The sequence below is a fragment of the Cavia porcellus genome, unplaced genomic scaffold, assembly GCF_034190915.1.
Source record: "Cavia porcellus strain 051 isolate PalLab524CR breed Dunkin Hartley unplaced genomic scaffold, mCavPor4.1 scaffold_38, whole genome shotgun sequence".
Classification (NCBI taxonomy): domain Eukaryota; kingdom Metazoa; phylum Chordata; class Mammalia; order Rodentia; family Caviidae; genus Cavia; species Cavia porcellus.
Window position 1 is genome coordinate 4977305 of NW_026947521.1, and position 18527 is coordinate 4995831.

The following is an 18527-nucleotide window of genomic DNA, read 5'->3' on the forward strand; positions in this document are numbered from 1 at the left end:
CCAGGGATTGAATTCAGGACCTCATACTTGCCAGACAGGAGCTACACCGCTGAGCTGTATCCCTGGCCCTGTGTGTGTGTGTGCTGGAGAGCAAATCTAGGGCCTCACATGTGTTACACATGTACCTTACCAGTAAGGTACATTCCCAGCCCACTTACTCTATTTTGGAATAAAAATTCTCAAATAAAACTCCTATTTTATTTTGAAATTCTCTTAAAACTAAGTCACTCAATTTTTAAGGTAACTTTTTAAAAGGGTGTTAATGATTTTTGAAATATTAAACAATATCAAATGACATTTATGTACGCATTTATAGATAACTGGACACAAGTCAGAAGGGTGCATAATCTGAGGGTAGTAGGAAGGATAGTAACTCCAAATGGTTAAGTAAATTACTATCAGCCTACATGGGATCTGGATATCACCACCAATGTTTATTGTGAGTTGATGATACAGGATACAGTAAACAAGATAGCAAGTTGGGTGAAAACAGCATATCTGAAGTGTGTTTTCCGTCTACAACACAGATTCTTCTCCTGATCTGTATGCTCTTAGTAAAATAGGCTATGCCACTGACTGCCTAGACCAACTGGTCCCACCTTAACTCTTTTCAAAGAGTGGAACAACAAATCCAGAGACAACTATGCAGCAACCCTCCCATTTTGAAGGCTGGTCAGATTCTCTCTGATCGTAAAAGAAAATGACACAGAGGATGTTACTTTTTTTTCCCCCAAGAGAAACATCTGTATGTACTGCCAGGGTCAGAGGAACTGCCCTGACAAGCCACTTATCAGGGGGCTGGGGAAGGCTTAAGTATGTGCTGACTATTCAACGGGGCACAAGGACAAAGCAGATAGACAGCAGGAAAGGATGCAGGAGACCAGGAAGCCCAGTCTAGTCATCATGTGGTACCACTATCCTCTGAGTTCTGTACTTGGTGTCTGTATAGCTGCCTATTGGTATTTATAATAGATTCCTCTCCAGCCAGTCAGGAAAAAGTAAGACAAATATGCACAGCTTGACTGTGAAACAACCAATCATCAGTGAACTCTGGGGGAACACCAACAGCAAATGTGTAAACAGAAACAGTAGCACATGGTAAATGGAGTCAGTATTTTATATAAAATTGGAAGATTAACAGGAATTTCTTTCTTAGAAATTTTGAGCAGAGCTGACTGCATTCATAGGATGATTTTGGTCAGATACCATATGAGATGGTCCAACAGTTTTTTTGGATTTTTAGGAAAAAGTTGACTGCTACATCCCTAAGACTTGAGATCCAGTTAAGAGTACTCTGCTGTAATCTCAGATGGGCAGGCAGGAAGCTTACAAAACCAAGATAAGCTGGGCAGGTAATCTCACCACTTGAGAGGCTGAGGCAGCACAATCACCATGAGTTTAAAGACAGCCTGGGCTCCATAGGCCATCTTGAATTACATAGCGTAACCTTGACTCCAAAGGGGTGGGGGGGACAAAATAAAACAAACAAAGCAAAAATACCAGTGCTTTCCAAAGGATTCAATATTTTATCTCAGGAGATAATTGAATAATCTTTTCCCTTTTACAGCAGCTGTCTGGCCTCTAGAACAAAAATTTGTTTTTTGTTATGTTTTTACTTTATCAAAGCTATGTACTCTCAGATTCTAAGATCAGAACTCAAGGCCAGGGAATAGGTATCACAGGGGTCTGTTTTAAGCTATTTGTTATAAAGACATCATTGTTGTAAAGAACCACATTCTTATAAAACACCCAGGAACAAAACACTTTACCTAACCACAAGCCTCCTCAGAGGGAACCTCATATATGTGAGGTAAGCAAAACATTCTAAGAAATGAAAATTTACATGAAAACCTTTCCTAGTAAAAAGAACTTCAAATTTTCAACGAGCCAAGTACAGACAGGCTAATTAGGTGCCAGTAGGTCAGAATGCTCTCTACAGGTGGTCAGCAAGGTCCAAGGAGGGCTCACCTTACCTCAAGGGGACGCTGAACAGCACAGGAGCTGCTGCAGTGGCTGCAATGACCATTTTGTTAACAGAAGTCACATTGTACCTTAAGCTTCGCCTTTTCCTTCCCCACAGAAATGATGCCTTTGTGTTTTGCCTGAGCCACTGGCACTTAAGGACTTCTGTCACTAACCCTGCCCTCCACCAAGTCCTCACCTGTCTTACAATGCTCTGAATCAGCTTGTCCATGGTGAAGGCAATGTAGGCGTGAATGGTGAACATTTCTCTCAGAGAATCCTCATACTGTGATGAGTCTATGTTGCCATCGAGCAGACTCCGCACCATGTCCAGGAAAGCTGGGTAATAATCTTCCACATCAACGTCCACTGTGGGAAAGATGGGACAGGTGAAGTTTTACCCCAGGAAAAAAAGATCAGGGACAAAGAGCAGGGCAAACCCCAGAGCTGGCCTCTAGGAAGGACATATGCAAGCAGGCTACCACAGACAGAGCTGAAATGTGACAGCTGACAGTCACCAGGCTGTTTATCCCAGGAAAATGGCTCTGCAACTCTGCCCACATAAACAAGAGACCCAACAATACTGCCAGGCTCAGTAAGAGCGCACTGAACACTGGGAGAAGGCGCTTTCAAGTGGAGGTGCTCTCTCAGCCTGCGTAAGCAGATTCCTATAGCACTATTTCAATGAAGTATGGGGTGTAGAGGAAAAGGGCCGGCACAGTTGTATGCTTGCACTGGAGACACTGCTCAGGAACAGGACAGGAGTGCATATTAAATTCTCTATGAATAATGAAGTTATTTGTATTGTCAGAGTCCTTTTGTTTAAAAATGGATGTGCAAAACTACTTCACAAATTGTACTAAATGATCTGTAGTTGTTGCACATAGGGAAGAATCTTATCGATGAAGAGACATCTGGCCTCGAGCAGAGAATATTTAAGGACTGGGGAAATGGGCCTTTTAGCTTACTAAAGACCTATCTATGTGAAGTATGAAAACTAATCTCTAGTGTCGGAAATCAAGATAGTGGCACAAAGAGGTTATGGGGCCTTTCTTGCACAAAGCTGTGTTCACTGGAAAAATTTACTGAATTGTATAATTCTCATTTGTAACTCTTCTAGGTATGTGGTAACTGCAATAAAAACAAAAAAAAATCACAAAAAGGAAACTTCACTGATTAATTTGCTAACTGTTCAGTATTTATGGAGATTGAGTAAAAAAACTGAGTAAAACTGAGGTTTCCATTTATCTGAAATATGATGAAATCATTACACACAGACAAAACAGGACAGTAACTCTTAAATGAATAGCTATCCTGAGTTTCATCACAGAATATCACCTATTTGTGTCCACAGAACAGACAGACACACAGCCTATGAAATATTCAGTGACTCTGAACAATGTCTTTATGCCAGAAAAAAAACCACAGATGTGTGTACACCAGCTCTGGCCAGTGTGAGAGGTAGCAGCACTACTCAGGTAAATGGCAAGCTCACACCAGGTTAAGTCAGTGGTTGAAGCCAGATTAGCTCATTTATGTCTCTAACTTGTTTTTTTCTTTTTAGTCCAGGCTGGCCTCACACTCAAGTGATCCTTAGCTTCATGAGTGCTGCGATTATGGGCATGCATCACCATGCAGTTTGAGAGTTTGTCTAACTTCAACCAAAGCAAAAAGGAATCACTATATTCAGGTTCAAAATTTATTTTTCAGGCTAGGACTAATCAAGAAAAAATCTTTTAGAATTAATTTCCAGTATCATTAACTCTTCAGTTATAAAAAACTCTTCAGTCATAAAAAAACAAAAAAACAGGAAATAAAAGCAACCTGTTAAAAAATAAAACCAAAACACTTCACTCCTCAGATTTGATGGTCCTGCAAGGATCAGAAGAAAGGCTTTTTTTTTTTTTTGAGACAGGGTCTGCTGTGCAGTTCAGGCTGGTCTTGGGCTTACTTTGTAGCCCAGGCTGGTCTCAAACTTGCAAAGATCATCCTGCCTCAGCCTCCCGAGTGCTGGTATTATAGGCATGAGCCACTACACCCGGCTAGAAGAAAGGCCTCTTGTAAAAGATTTTGACTCCCAGCATTAAGTACCTTGCTTATGAACTGAACTGTACTCTACAAACAGGTAGCACAAAATTTCCTGGAGAGGACACAGTGGCTTCCTTAACCTTCCCCTTCCTTTTCTTGAAATCTCTTATCTTTATTCTTAATTTGCATTTTCTGTATGTTGAGTTCAAATCTTCTTCTTAAGACATTTCTACTTAGGAAAAAGCCATAATCCCCATTCTAAAGAGGTCTGCATAAATGGCTCAAAAAATTGTCTGAGGCATGAAGAAGGCATGTATGCTCTCTCTCAGAGTGGAAAGGACTGTTATATTTTAGTCTCTCTGTCCATTGAAAGGCAGTAACTCAGAAATTTGCCACTTGAGCAACTGATTCCCCCCAACTAGTGTGTCCACAGTACCAACCACTGCCTGAGCATCCACGTCCCTAGCACTGCACAGTGTATTTCCTAGTTCCCCCAGCAAGCCCATGAGGTAACAATTAGGTCATGCATTTTACAGTCAAACAGGCTCATTGTGTTTAAGTGACGCTGCACAATCAGAAAGTAGCAGAGCTAAGATTTGAATCCTTACTCATATCCAAGGCAGTCTCCCCCAGGCCCTAGGATCTCTGCCCCACACACACTCCTCACACCCACAGTGTCAGCACTCACTAGGCTCCTTGAGACGAAGCTGGATGGCAGGGCTATCACTCTTGTCTCGCTTTATGCCCAGCACCTCCCGTTCCCATTCTCTCTCTCGATTTTCTTCCTCAATTTGCCTTTCAGCTTGGGAACAAATCCGCAGCAGCCTCAAGCACAGAATCTGGTGCAGTCGCATGAAGATGTACCAGTTGTTATTGACATAGAAGAGATTGTATACTTCATCCATTCCCCTTAATTTCTGAGCTGTTGTGTTACTGAACAGGAGCTTTGACTTAGGGGGGCTGCCCCCAACACCATTGTGCTTCTTGGCTGCCCCTGTGGCTTCATCTACATCCATCTCTTCTTCTTCTTCTTCCTCCACATCTGAGAGGTCGCCCCTCTGAGCAAAGAGCAGATCTGGAATGAAATGATGCATAATCTGCTTGATTTTATACTTGTCCTCCTTCTGAATGCCTGTCTGCCTCTTCACATGATGGATAATCAGAGCAGCAGCATCTTCCAGGATCTGCTTGTCTTCATAGGCCAGTGAGAGGTGTGGGCCAACAGGGACACCAGCATTCTCTTCTGTAGCCTGCTCTTGCCTCTGACAGGAGACACAAAAGTAATCTCTGAATGTTAACAGAAGCAACAAATTCAGACCATACCACAGGACCTTAACTACAGTAGCAGCTTAATCCAAAACATAGGAACTGACTTTAACAATAATATTTGTGGCTGGTCCGATGGCAGTGGGTTATCAGAACTTATTAACATTAGTGTCACTAAAGTTGGTATACCACCCCCCCCACTGCTAAATTTGACTGGCTTAAAAAAAAAAACAACAAAAAAAAACAATATTTGTGCCTCTCTCAGAAACAGCCTGGTACTTTACAGACTGGGTACTTAATAGACACTAATGACATATAATTTTTTTTTAAACTCTGGAATAGTACCTATAGAGGACATGATACAATGTCTGGGGCTGTGGAAGGTGACAAAGTAACAGCATTAACAAAAAGCACTGGGGGAAAAAAATTAAAAAGAACTGGGGGTTGCTACTAAGTTTTTTTAAATCAGTACTGGGAATCGAACTCATGACCACCTGATTGTAAGTGCTTATACCACTGAGCTAAATCCCCAGCCCCTGCTACTAAGTTTTTAAATTGTGGTAGTTGAAACATTCTACACAATTAAAGGACCCATTTTAGGGAATTAGTGGTAGAAGTGGGAAGGACAGTAGGATGTGTAAACTGAAATCGGTGTGAAAAATTAGGAGATTATGAAACTGGATAGGTAGAAAGGTGGTAGGCTGAAGTTTGAAATGGTACAATCAGGAATACAAAATATTGCTGGGTGTAGTGATGCATCCCTGTAATCTCAGCGCTCATGGGGCTGAGGTAGGAGGATTGCTGTGAGTTTGAGATCAGCCTGAGATACATAAAGTTCAAAATCAGTCTGCACTACATAGTGAGACCCTGTCTCAAAAAATAAAACGCCAAAAACCAAAGCAATCAACTCCCCCTCCCAAATGTTATAACAGTCATGAGCAAAAATCAAGAGTATCTTGGAAGGATTCAATTTCCTTTAACAAAGAATTTAAAGGAACTAAAGCTACACTGAGCACAAAGACTGTCGTCTTCACAGATGGAAACTCCCCATACAGCTTACCTCATCATAAATACTTTCAATCTCATTGAGTAAACTCTTGGACCTCAGGACCTTCGTGTCATTCTGTTTAAAATTGATGCCTTGGTGGTCCAGAGATTTCAAGTAGTACTTCTCATTTTGCTCTCGCCACACCTTGTTAAATCCTCTTTGAGCTTCTCGCCATTCTTCTTCTTTCATCTTTAACCTGCCGGGTTGGAAAGGAGGGCAGAAACAAAAACACAGGAGTTCAGAGAGTTTAGAAATGGAAAACATGCCAGGCTCACTGTACTTCAAAAGTCAAAGACATGTACTGTGATGCATGTGGCGATTTTGGCAGCTTCAGATAAACATTATCAGTATTGAACTTGCTATCAAAGAAAAATACTAATTTAAGACTTCTACTTGAGGAGGAAGGGAGAATCTGTCCTGAAGTCAGAAATCTCGTTTAGCAGCTGGTGTAGAGTGCCTGTCTAGCATGGATGAGGGCCTAGGCTCAATCCCAAAGCACCACACACACACACACACACACACACACACACACACTCACTCTCTCTCTCTCTCTCTCTGTTTTCTTTGAAGAAATAAAGAAAGCACTCTTTTTTTTTTGTCTTTTTCATTTTTATAGGTACCGGGGATCGAACTCACGACCACCTGCTTGCAAGGCAGGTGCTTATGCCGCTGAGCTAAATCCCAGCCCCCAGAAAGCACTCTTGAGACATCCATAACTGTTCTTTGAAGAGAGGGTCCTCTTCCTTTGGTCACTGAAAATATATCCATTTCTCTGCTGTGCAACTCTCAGAACATTTGGTATACTAATAATGGCAATACAAAGTCAGAGGAAAAATGGGTAGAAGATCTCGGATTTGGACAGCCTGCAAAGCTCTGATCAGAATCGCTGATGCTCCAGGAGAGGACAGAGAAAATCAAAAGCATCAGCACAAGTAAAGAATAACTTGGTCTCAAAGGCCAGGAAGTGAATGTTGCTGTGGCAGGAAGAGGATGCAGAGATTGTATTAGGTCTGGAGGGCTAACATGGGGTGTGTGTGTGTGTGACTGTATAGCAAGAGTGCCACAGCAGAAATTGACATCAGGGCTTGGCCTTGTCTCTTCTCTCCTGAATAAGATGGGTACAACAGCCCCCCTATATCCAAGTCTGACAGGGAAACTTGTTATTTGAAAGAAGTGGTTTGCTGTTGTTTGTGGTACTAGGATTGAATCTAAGTCGTTTACCTTGAGTTAACTCTCCAGTCCTTTTCAATTTTTATTCTGAGACAGAGTCTCACTAAGTCCCTAAATTGCACGGGCTGGACTCAAACTTTTTTTTTGTTTTTGTGGTACCAGGGATAGAACTCACAACTTTGCACTTGCCAGGCAGGCACTTACATTGCTGAGCTAAATCCCCAGCCCTGGACTCAAACTTTTAATCCTCCTGCCTCTTCCATAGTGCTGGAATTACAGTTACCTGCTCTTATGCCCAGCCAAAAGAGAATGTTCTGATAAACATGGCAAATTAAATCTTTTTAAAAATAATGACAATGTATTAAAAAAAAATAATTTTTTTGTCTTTTTCCTTTTTATTGGTACCAGGGATCGAACTCACGACTGCCTGCTTGCAAGGCCCCAGCCCCACCATGTATTAAATTTTTTAAAAAGGGCCGGGGATTTAGCTCAGCGGCATACGCACCTGCCTTGCAAGTGCGTAGTCGTGAGTTCGATCCCTGGTACCGATAAATGAGTTTTTAAAAAATTTTAAAAAGCATAAAACCAAAAGAAAAATAAAACTCAACTGGCCAGGTGTGGTGGCACACACCTATAGTCCCAGCACTCAGGAAAGGTGAGGCAGGAGACTGCCGTAAGTTTGAGGCCTGCCTAACTGCATGATGAGATCCTGTCTAAAAAACAACAAATTGGGGGCTGGGGATTTAGCTCAGCGGCATAAGCGCCTGCCTTGCAAGCAGGCAGTCGTGGGTTCAATCCCTGGTACCAATAAAAAGGAAAAAGACAAAAAAAAAAAAAAAAAAAAAAAAAAGCAAAACAAAACACCCCCCCCCCAAAAAAACCCCACCAGGGAAATACTCAGCTGAGCACAATAGTACCTGCCTCTTTCAATCTCCTCTACTCAAGAAGCTGAGGCAGGAGGAATACTAAGTGCAAGTCAACCTGGGCAATATAATGAGATCCTGTCACAAATTGTTTTTAAAAAGGGCTAAGGATGGAACTCAACACCACAGCACCTGCCTAGCATGTTTGAGGCCCTAGGTTTATCACCCAACACTGCAAACAAATATAAGAAAATAAGTAAGATGTTAACATCAATCAATACTTAGTGACAGGAACATGGGTTATTTCCTCTGCTGCAGCACCGCACCTGCAGTCCCACCTACTTGGGAGTCCAAGGCCAGCCCAAGAAACACAGCTAGATCTCCTCTCTTCAAAATAATCAAAAATTAAAATCCCCTCAGATGTACACACAAAGCGCTCCATCATAACATCCATGGTTTCTTCTCAAACACTGGTTATACAGAAACTCCACCAGCAGTGCCAGGTGAAGTGCACCAAGCACAGCAGGCACAAGGTTCAGTACCTCTTGAGGACAATCGGCACGGCGATGGAGGGGTTCTTTCGCAGCCCATCAATGATGTCCGCTGCCTTGTCTGCGTATATCCTCTGCAGTGCCTTTCGGTGGATGACTTCCGATGTACCCCCGAGGGTGTTATCCAAGCGGAATTTGGCTTGTTCTTCAGCAGACAAGCGGGAAAGTTTTTTCTGTATTGCTTCTAGAACTCGGATGGTTGCCAAATTGGTCTCTAAAACTACATCAAGCTAAAGACAAGACAAAGAATGGTACTCAGACCCAAACCAAGGGAGAGAGGTAGGCAAGAGAACAAAGGAGAGAATCAAAGTCCCTGGACTGAAGGTCTGGCTCTGCCTCTGCCTCACTGTTGGCCATGTAAGACTCATTCCTGACCAGTGAAATAGGAAGAACAGCATCTACCAGGTTAAGGTTATTTTCTAGGGTGAAATCATATGATCCACAATGTTTAACACAATGCCTAGCAGCCAAAAAATATCCAATAAAGATGGAATAGCAGTTATCTCTCATGTCACCACTAGCACAGTATGTTTTGCTGTGGGCTACTGATAAGGCAGAGGGACTGAACAGGAAGCCATTTCACTGGTGTCTTTCCTTGAGTTTTGCTAAATATCCACAGCTAATTTCAAGCAGTAGTAATCAAAACAATGCCTTGTGATGTATGGTGTTGCATGTATGTAGTTCCAGCACTAAAGAGGTTGAGGTAAAGGTAAGACAACTGTAAGTCTGTGGCCAGCCTGGACTACATAGTAAGACTGTCCTAAAAAACAGAAGAGGAAAATCCAAAAATAAATCTCAAAAAGTGAACCAACTGTAGTTTTGTTGCACTTAGCTACAAATGGTTATTTTAAGAAAAGTTTATTATTTTAAAATTTATTACAATCAAAGTCACTGCCATTAATTCCTCTCAAAATAACACTGTCTGTTATGAACACAGTTATTCTGTCATTCCTGCCACTTTCTGAAGAGTTCTGGAAGTCTTCTTTCTTATAAGGAATGATTACAAATAAGTGAGCACTGCTAGGCAGTGCCATCCAATGGAAAAGTGGCCTCATAAAAACATGATGGTGTGGTCGGGCGTGGTGGCTCACGTCTGTAATCCCAGCACTCCAGAGGCTGAGGCAGGAGGATCGTTATGAGTTTGAGACCATCCTAGGCTACAAAGTGAACTCAAGGCCAGCCTAAACTGCATAGAGATCCTGTCAAAAAGACAAAAACACCCCAACCAAAAAACATGATGGTACATCACTCGTCTGCCTTATTCACAGGCTCTGGCATTGTGTGACTTCCAGCTCCTCCCCAAAGTCAAAATAGCAACGAAAGGTAAACATTTTGAATACATTCAGAATATCCAGGCAACTAAACAGTGGACCTGAAGATATTCATGAAAAAGGACTTCCAGAACTGCTTCAGAGAGCAACAAGCTGCATGCCTGTAATCCCAGGATTATGCGGAGTTTGAGGCCCACCTGGCTCTACACATCCATAGCAAGATCCCAACTCAAAGAAACAAAACAAAAAATAAAAAAAACTTAAAATGCCATTCAAAACCAAATATACTGTTGTTCACTCATTAGTGGATGATTTCAGAGCTAAAGTGGCTTAGGTAAGTTACATTTGCCACATTTTACTAACACTACTTAACAAATCCATAAGGATAGTAAACACTGCAACAAGCCTTTACCCCTGAAGAATGTGAGCCCCTGGTTCTTTAGATGCGAAAAAAAGCCAGAATATACTCTTTCATTCTCCCATTTCCCCACACTTCAATGACAAAGTGGTATGTACCTCAAAACGCTCATCTTCACAACGATAAATATGTTCTTCATACTGAGTCTTCTTTGAACTAACAAATGTGGAGTCCTCAGACCATGATGGGAAGGAAACCCAGGTGTCATTTAAAACCTTTGGGTAGAAACAAAGATTGAAACAAAAGCCTAAAAAAACAGTCAAATAGAGAAGAAAAAAGAAAAAAAGGAAGAAGACAGAGGAGGAGGAGGAAAAAGAGAAGGAGAAGACAACGGTGACAAAACTCTAGGGAGGGGAAGAAACAGGTAGCATGATTTCGTAAATGCCACCTTTAGCAAGTTTATCATAAAATACCAGTGAGCTAAATGTTCTGAATCTAAGCATAAAACAAAAGCTTTTTAACAAGAACAGAAGCTAGGCACAGTGGTACATGCCTATAATCCCAGCCCTCAGGAGGCTGAGGCAGAACTGCTGTGAGTTCAAAGCCAGCCTGCAGTACACAAAAGATTGTCTCAAAACAAAACCCAAAAACACCAAAAACCAAAAACAAGGACAGAGAAGGTTCCTAATTTTGTCATTCATATAAATTTCCTAAACTCAGCATCACTACTTCTGAGAGAATACTGTGGATCCAGCGCTGCTGCTTACCTCTTTACAGAGTGGAGTCCGTCCTGTACACTTGGGCTGCTGGTAACTTTTGGGCAGGGCTCGATAGCTGGAGCCTAACCTTTTACAAGAGGCATAATCTATCTCCATGGCAATGCCCTCTGTAGCTCTTTCCTTTGGAAAGGTTTCCAAATGCACAGACTCCTTATAGCCCAGAAAGTTTTTAAACCAATTAAACAATTCAGGGAATTTCCTGGGGAATCAACCAAAAACTAGTAAGTCATCAGAGATGAATATAGATATCCTGAGGTCTATTTACCATCACTCAGTGCTAGGTCAGAACTAATACCAAGGATATTGTCTAAGTACAGTGATCTCCTACCTAAGAAACAAGGTTTCTACCTAAGAAACAAGGATTCCCTTTTCCTTAAGAGAATGCTCTCAGATCACTAAAGGTGGTAATAGAACAGGTGCACTCAAACTATAGTAGGCAAACATTCTTTAGACTAAGAATATGACTTCAGTGTTCATATAATTCTTAAATTGTCAAATATAGTTAAGATTCTAGAACCCCAGGAGAGACTCCTCTATTAACATCCAGCACTGATCAGAGAAACAGAAGACCACTAGGCTTCAGCTATGAATCAACTGATTCTCCAATACTTTCTGCCTATTTTCTCATCTCTAGAATTAGACTAGTAGATTACTCAGGACTCTAGACACTAACATTTTAATCAACTGACTCACCTTGATTAAATTAGCTTTGCTTAGTACATGCTCTCTCAAATCAATTTCCACCTCACTTCCATCCCAGAAGAACTAGGGGCTCAGCCGCTTGCTTCACTTACCCTAGAAAAGGAGAAACTAGCTGTACAAGTTCAGCCCGAGAGATGACCTCCTGGTTAAAGATAACAAGACAGCGCAGGAAATTCTCATAGGCCTCTGCACTCCGCAGAGCCTTTCGGACCTTACAGAGACAATAGAAAGAAAAATGGTTACATAGCTGGGCATGGTGGCACATGCCTATAATTCTTGAACTTGGGAGACTAAGGCAGGAGGACTGCCTCATCTACCTAGCAAGACTTGGTTTCAACAAATGTTACGTGAGGAATTGAGATCCTAGCTAACTTTTCACAAATTGGGGAAATTTGATCTGCTATTTGATTGATACTTAGTCTCCTAAGATGTGATAATGATTATCTTTGGAAAAGTCATATTAAAAGGAAACTTAAAATACTTATGAAAAAAAATTAAGGACGCCAGGTCTAGTGCATACACCTGTAGGCCCAGTGCTCAGGAGGTTGAGGTGGGAAGATCACTGAGTTGGGGCCAGGCTGGTGAGTTCAAGCCCAACTTGCACTACACAGCAAGACTTTGTGTCAAACAACAAACACAGAAAACTTATGGATAAAATGTTATTTAGGATTTGTTTACAAATAATCTAAGGTGAAAACATAAATGAAACAAGTACATTGATTCAGCTGGGAATAGCTGAAGCTGAATGATAGGCACATAAAAGATCATTTTATAGTTCTCTTTAGCTTTTAAATATGTCTGAAATTTCCCATAATAAAAAATGTAGAAGTGAGATCTTGGATAGCCTTCCTACATGCTTGCTTCTCCACAACACATCAGAACTGCCCAAGCTTTTGCTGCCATTCCTAACATGTGTCTGCAGCAAGAATCATGGTCAATATCAAGAACCTCTGTCAACAATTGTCAAACTAGTTAATCTTGAATGGTGAGCTTTTAAAATAGGGTACTTCTGTCCGTGACCTGACCCTTTTCCTCACTCTGTTTAAAATACTGAACATTTTGCTATCTCAAAACCTAAAAATATTCAGTGGCACAGAAATCAATGAAATCAACTAATCAACATGAATTTCAGTTCAAAAGTGTATAGCACTGAACTATTTCAGTGGACACTGTAGACTACCACTGAACCCTGTGACTTATCAACAAGTCCAGCGATGGACTTTTGTATTCTTTTATAAATAACTACCCATAGGCATTGCATGACATAGGAACTTCACTCTGCAGTTCAGGCTGGCTTTGTGCTCCCTTTGCAGCCCAGGCTGATCTCGAACTCTCAATGACTCTTCTGCCTTCTGCCTTGGTCTCCCAGGTGCTGGGATTACAGGCGTGAGACAAGGAGTTTGTTTTAAATCCCATGTTTGTTGGCTGTTTAATTTTTATTAGTTTTTAAATACTTAAAAGTGTCAGAGTCTAAAACCCTACATACTATCCTAAATTGCGTTTGAATTTTATTTTATTTTTTTGTCTTTCTGAGACAGGGTTTCACTCTACTGGCCTCTATCTCAGCAATTCTCCTGCCTCAGCCTCCTGAGTGTTGGGATTACAGGTCTACCATTGAATTTTAAAACAAACTGCAGATAGTCCATGTATACATACTTATGTATTCACCAAGTTAAGCCGAAAGAGGAGGTCAGATCCACTCAACAAGAGACAAACTAAGATCCTACAACACTTTATACAGCAATAGTCACTCAGATTGCCAAAGTTAGAAACACTTGGAGATTTTTGAAAACATCCCACCAAGTGTCTTTCAGATTTCCCACCAACTCTCTACTGTACATACTTAAGTCCCTCTATGGGGTAAGGAAGGAACTCAGTGACAGAGCATACCCAGCATGCATAAGGACCTATGTTCAATCTCTAGCTGCTCACTCCCCTATGCCACTGTCTGCAATAACTGATGAAGGCATCAGTACTGTTCATTACAAACACATGGATATCTACAACACTGCATGCCAAACAACTTTTTTGAGAGGAACAGAATACATTCTACCATAGAAAATGCTGTATTTTGCCACAAACTACTTCACAAATTTCTTTAATTACAGAACTACTTGTAGGAGACTGAAAGGCCCCACTATCTAAAAAAAGAAAAAGCCAGAGAGCTAGGATTTTAGTTCAGTGGCTGGACACTTGTCAACATGCATGAGGCTCTGGATTCCAGCCTTAGCTCTGGAGAAGACAAAAAACAAATCACTCACCTTATCAAAAAATAATGACTCAGTTCCAACACCATGCTTGCTTGCATCTGCCATGGAAGAATCCTTTAGGCTGAGTAGTTTGGGTTTCTTCTATAAAAGAGGAAAAATACAAATATACAAGATTCAAATGGTTCCAACACTGAAACCACAGCTGATAAATGATCACAGCATTATTGTGCCAAACTTTGAGAATGAACATCCTTCTTTTTTTTTTTTTTAATTGGTACTGGGGATCGAACTCACGACTGCGCACTTGCAAGGCAGGTGCTTATGCCGCTAAGCTAAATCCCCAGCCCCACATCCTTCCTTTTTACGGAAGCTAAAAGTACCTTTATTCAAAATCTACTGCCACCACCTTCTTTTCTTACTGGTTAAAAAGCCCTAGAATTGGGGCTGGGGATTTAGCTCAGCAGCACAACTTGCCTAACAAGTTCGAGCCTGTGAGTTCAATCCCCAGTGGAAGGGAAAAAAAAAAAAAGCCCTAGTATATACTGTCTAGAGTGAACAAAAGGCAAACTTTTAATAACATTTCAATTTAAAAGTTCATAAAGAAAGCATAGTTTATTTTCCTGAAAAAAAGGAGTAATTATCCAAGCACTCTGGAAGGCTGACGCAAGAGAAACACAAGTTCAAGCCCAGTTTGGGCAACCAAGTGAAAACTTCTCTCAAAATAAAAAATTAAAAGGGCTGGAGATAGAGCTCAGTGCTAAGGCCTTGACTTCAATCAACAGTACTACAGGAAAAAAAAAAAAAAAAGGCCAGGCGTGATGGCTCATGCCTGTAATCCCAGCACTCGGGAGGCTGAGGCAGAAGAATCGTTGTGAGTTCGAGACCAGCCTGGGCTACAAAGTGAGCTCAAGGGGGCTGGGGATTTAGCTCAGCAGCACAAGCATCTGCCTTGCAAGCAGGTAGTCGTGAGTTCGATCCCCGGTACTGATAAAAATGAAACACACACACACACACACACACACACACACACACACACACAAAACAAAGTAAGCTCAAGGCCAGTCTGAACTGCATAATGAGACCCTGTCTCAAAAACAAACACTTGTTTAAAAATGAATGAACAGGTCATGATATAGCCTTATCAGGCAAAAATTTAAAGATTCATTTCTTACCATCTGCGAATACTCAAACTATGAGAAGTAAAGCACATTGTTGACCATGGCCATTTCAGAGTGTACTTTCTTAGGAGCACTGCTTATCCTGCCTAGGGAAAGCATGTGGGAAATTCTAAGTTCCAACATACTGTTTCTACCTGTGGGCTATCAACTGCAGGAGGAAATAACAGAGCTTATCTTCTGAGCCGATTTCTGCTGCCCACTTTACCAAAGAAACCTTTACAAACACTTAAAAAACAAGAGTCTTTCTAAAATACAGGCAATACCTAGTATGTTAGTCCTTTGCTTTGAATCATTCACTTATTCCCAAGTCCTCTCTTACTGTAAGAAGTTCCACTAGACTTAATTCTTTAATTCAATTCTGTAAACATTTCCCTCCCCTCTCTCATATTTTGTAATGTTTTACAATTTCCAGACAACTTCACTGTGTAATATACTTAGTCCTCTCCCCATGACAGCTGCATGGCATTAAAGGGAGAAAAGCTAGTACTTTGGTGCTGATTGAAACAAGCAGCAGCATGATGGGTCACTTGTTAGGGGTTTCAGATCTCTCTGCTATAGCTCAAGGGTCCCAACATGGAGATTCCCATGACAGATAAAATGTGGAACCCATCAGAGAACCTTGAGCAGGAGAGCCCTCAACAGAGCTCTCACAAAGCAGCTGCACTAGATTCACAAGAGGGCTCCACACATCACTCACATATTTCTCAAATAATTACCAAGTTCACGAATCTTCTTTTTTAGCAGTAGGCAGGTCTAAAACATCAAATGCGAAAGAAAGTTCCAGAAAGTCTTGGAAACAAACAAACAAACAAACAAACGGAATGACAGTTCAAAAAGAAAGATAATACAGAGGGGAAAAACTCAGAAAAGCATAATAATTCAAAACAATAGATGCTAATCTAACACTTTTACAAAGCCAGCTAAGAAGCTGTGTATATGGAGTTTCTGTGACCTATGCCAGCAATACTCAGTACTGACTGTCACACTGCTGTGCATTCACATAGGACCACTCTGGCATACCTGTCCACACAGGACTCTTTCGGAACCCAGCTGTGGGTGTGGGTTCCTGCCACACTTACCTTCACTGGAGGGGTGGTTCCCGTCCCAGAGTGCCTGCGGATCTGGCAGCCGTTCTGGCTGGGTCTCTGCGGTTTGTTGTTCAGCTGTGGTTTCTTCACAGTGCCTCCATGATCATTTCTCACAGAATCAACCTTCTCCGCAGTTGTTTTGCTTAAAAGCTGATTAAGACACATGAGATTAATGCTCTGATCAAAGCAACTAAGAATCACCTATGAAAGTTACCTTCTGATCACAGCTTTTTAACTTGTCGAATACATAATCTTGAATAGTATAATTTTTCTAAATGACGCTTACCACAGAACTGTTGGCATCTGGCAGGAATTGTCCGAACTCTGACAATAGATCTTCCTGGTTTTTAAAGAGGCGAGCCACCTGGGCATATACCTCCTGCTCAGTCAAAGCGGGGGTGTAGTTTCCTCCAGCTTCCTTGGCATTTCGCTGCTCTTTCTGAGGAATTACAAGTGGGAAGAGGTCATTATTTGTGGTCTCCTGTTATGTATTACACACTACTGAACATTTCTGGGAGTCTGAGACTTAAGTATTATATTGTCTACTTAGGCGGCACAAAAGAAAGTCTATGTCCTTAGTAACTACTTTGACTGCAGGCTTTTCTTTTCTTTTTTTTTGTCTTTTTCCTTTTTATAGGTATCGGGGATCGAACTCACGACTGCCTGCTTGCAAGGCAGGCGCTAATGCCACTGAGCTAAATCCCCAGCCCCAACTGCAGGCTTTTCAAATTAAGGAAGATGATGCTAGTCAATTACTTCTTTTTAAAATTAGGCACCAGATCGACCTTGTAAAGAGGTCATAATTACTAAACGACAACATGACTTCTATCTGAGACCCACTAGATCAGCTCTCTGGAGAAGGCCCCTGACTGCAGTTTCCCCTACACTGACTCTTCTCAGTTTGAAGGAGCTAGATAGAAACTATGCCTCTTTTCTCCTAACTGCAGTCAGGGGTACCTCTTCTTAAAGTAAGGAATACTACAGACAGCTAAATTAGGGAGAAATATATTAGGCAGTCAGACAGGGTTGGGTGCATGAAGATTCAGTGCAGAAGATGAGAATACATCAGGCCTGTGGCTGGAAGTGCAAGTGAAGATTAAAGTCACAGGCTAGTTTTACCTTCTTCCCTAATGAAGAAGGCTAAAGGCTTGGGATTATTGGCTTCACCCTTAAGATTTTCCATTATCTCCCACCCATTAAGCCTAAAACTATTGACCAAGGTTTATTATGCCATTGGCATGCTTTTGCTACCAATGGATCATTAGCTAAACAACTATACTTGCAATCTTGTTGGTTAATCTTAATCCTGACTCATGTTTTTAATCATAAAACTTCCTTCATGGTGGGTTCATTGTCAACCCATTTGGGACCACTGTCTCTCATGAGCTATCCCATTCCCTATTCCTTTTCTCCAATAAATTTTTCTACTCTTAAAAAAATAAGGGCAGTAAATGTGAATGGCCAGCATGCCACTAACTTGATAAAGCACAAAACACTAGAAAACGTTTTCCTTCCTTTACTGTAGATTAACCAAACTACACAAAATATATACTCTCAACTTCCAGATAAAATAAAACAGGCATTTGTTTCATAGGCCAATGAGTTTAAAATCCCAACTGGATGCTACAGGGCAAATAAAACTGTTCATAAACAGGAATCACAGTTTCTAACTGATTAATACCCAATGAGAATCAGTAGGGATAATAAGGGCTTTTCAGGTTCTTAGACTACCTGCCTCAGAGGGTGGCCTGGTTGAAAGAGACTGAAGGGGCAACTATCTTACCTGATAGGTGTGTAAAATCTCCAGGAATGCTTTGTAGATGTCTGGCTGGCCCTGGAATCTATTCTTGATCTTATTAACATAGTTGATGGCATGATTAAACTCCACAGGCTGATTGTTCTGCAAGGATGGGGCCGTTCCCAACGAGATTGTCACTGGTGTATGAGGCTGGACCGGTGGAGACCGTGGGGATGCATATGGTGGGACAGGGGGAGTCTGCTGACTGGCTGGAGTATGTGCTTGTAGTTGGGAAGGCTAAAAAGAAAAAAGTCT

At 41.4% G+C, this 18527-nt stretch overlaps 1 protein-coding gene across 2 annotated transcripts in view; it reads right to left on the bottom strand.

Moving 5' to 3' along the window:
• Sin3a (SIN3 transcription regulator family member A) overlaps window positions 1-18527 on the bottom strand; it is a 63400-nt gene that overhangs the window by 12426 nt on the left and 32447 nt on the right. For both annotated transcript variants that reach the window (XM_003463578.5, XM_063243439.1), the window contains exons 6-16: window positions 18258-18509; window positions 16761-16913; window positions 16466-16624; window positions 14260-14349; window positions 12091-12209; window positions 11285-11495; window positions 10676-10792; window positions 8880-9118; window positions 6317-6500; window positions 4679-5252; window positions 2162-2331 (exon numbers count right to left, since the gene is read on the bottom strand). In XM_003463578.5, coding sequence (XP_003463626.1) covers window positions 2162-2331; window positions 4679-5252; window positions 6317-6500; window positions 8880-9118; window positions 10676-10792; window positions 11285-11495; window positions 12091-12209; window positions 14260-14349; window positions 16466-16624; window positions 16761-16913; window positions 18258-18509 — 2268 coding nt within the window. The remainder of the gene's footprint in view (window positions 1-2161; window positions 2332-4678; window positions 5253-6316; window positions 6501-8879; window positions 9119-10675; window positions 10793-11284; window positions 11496-12090; window positions 12210-14259; window positions 14350-16465; window positions 16625-16760; window positions 16914-18257; window positions 18510-18527) is intronic.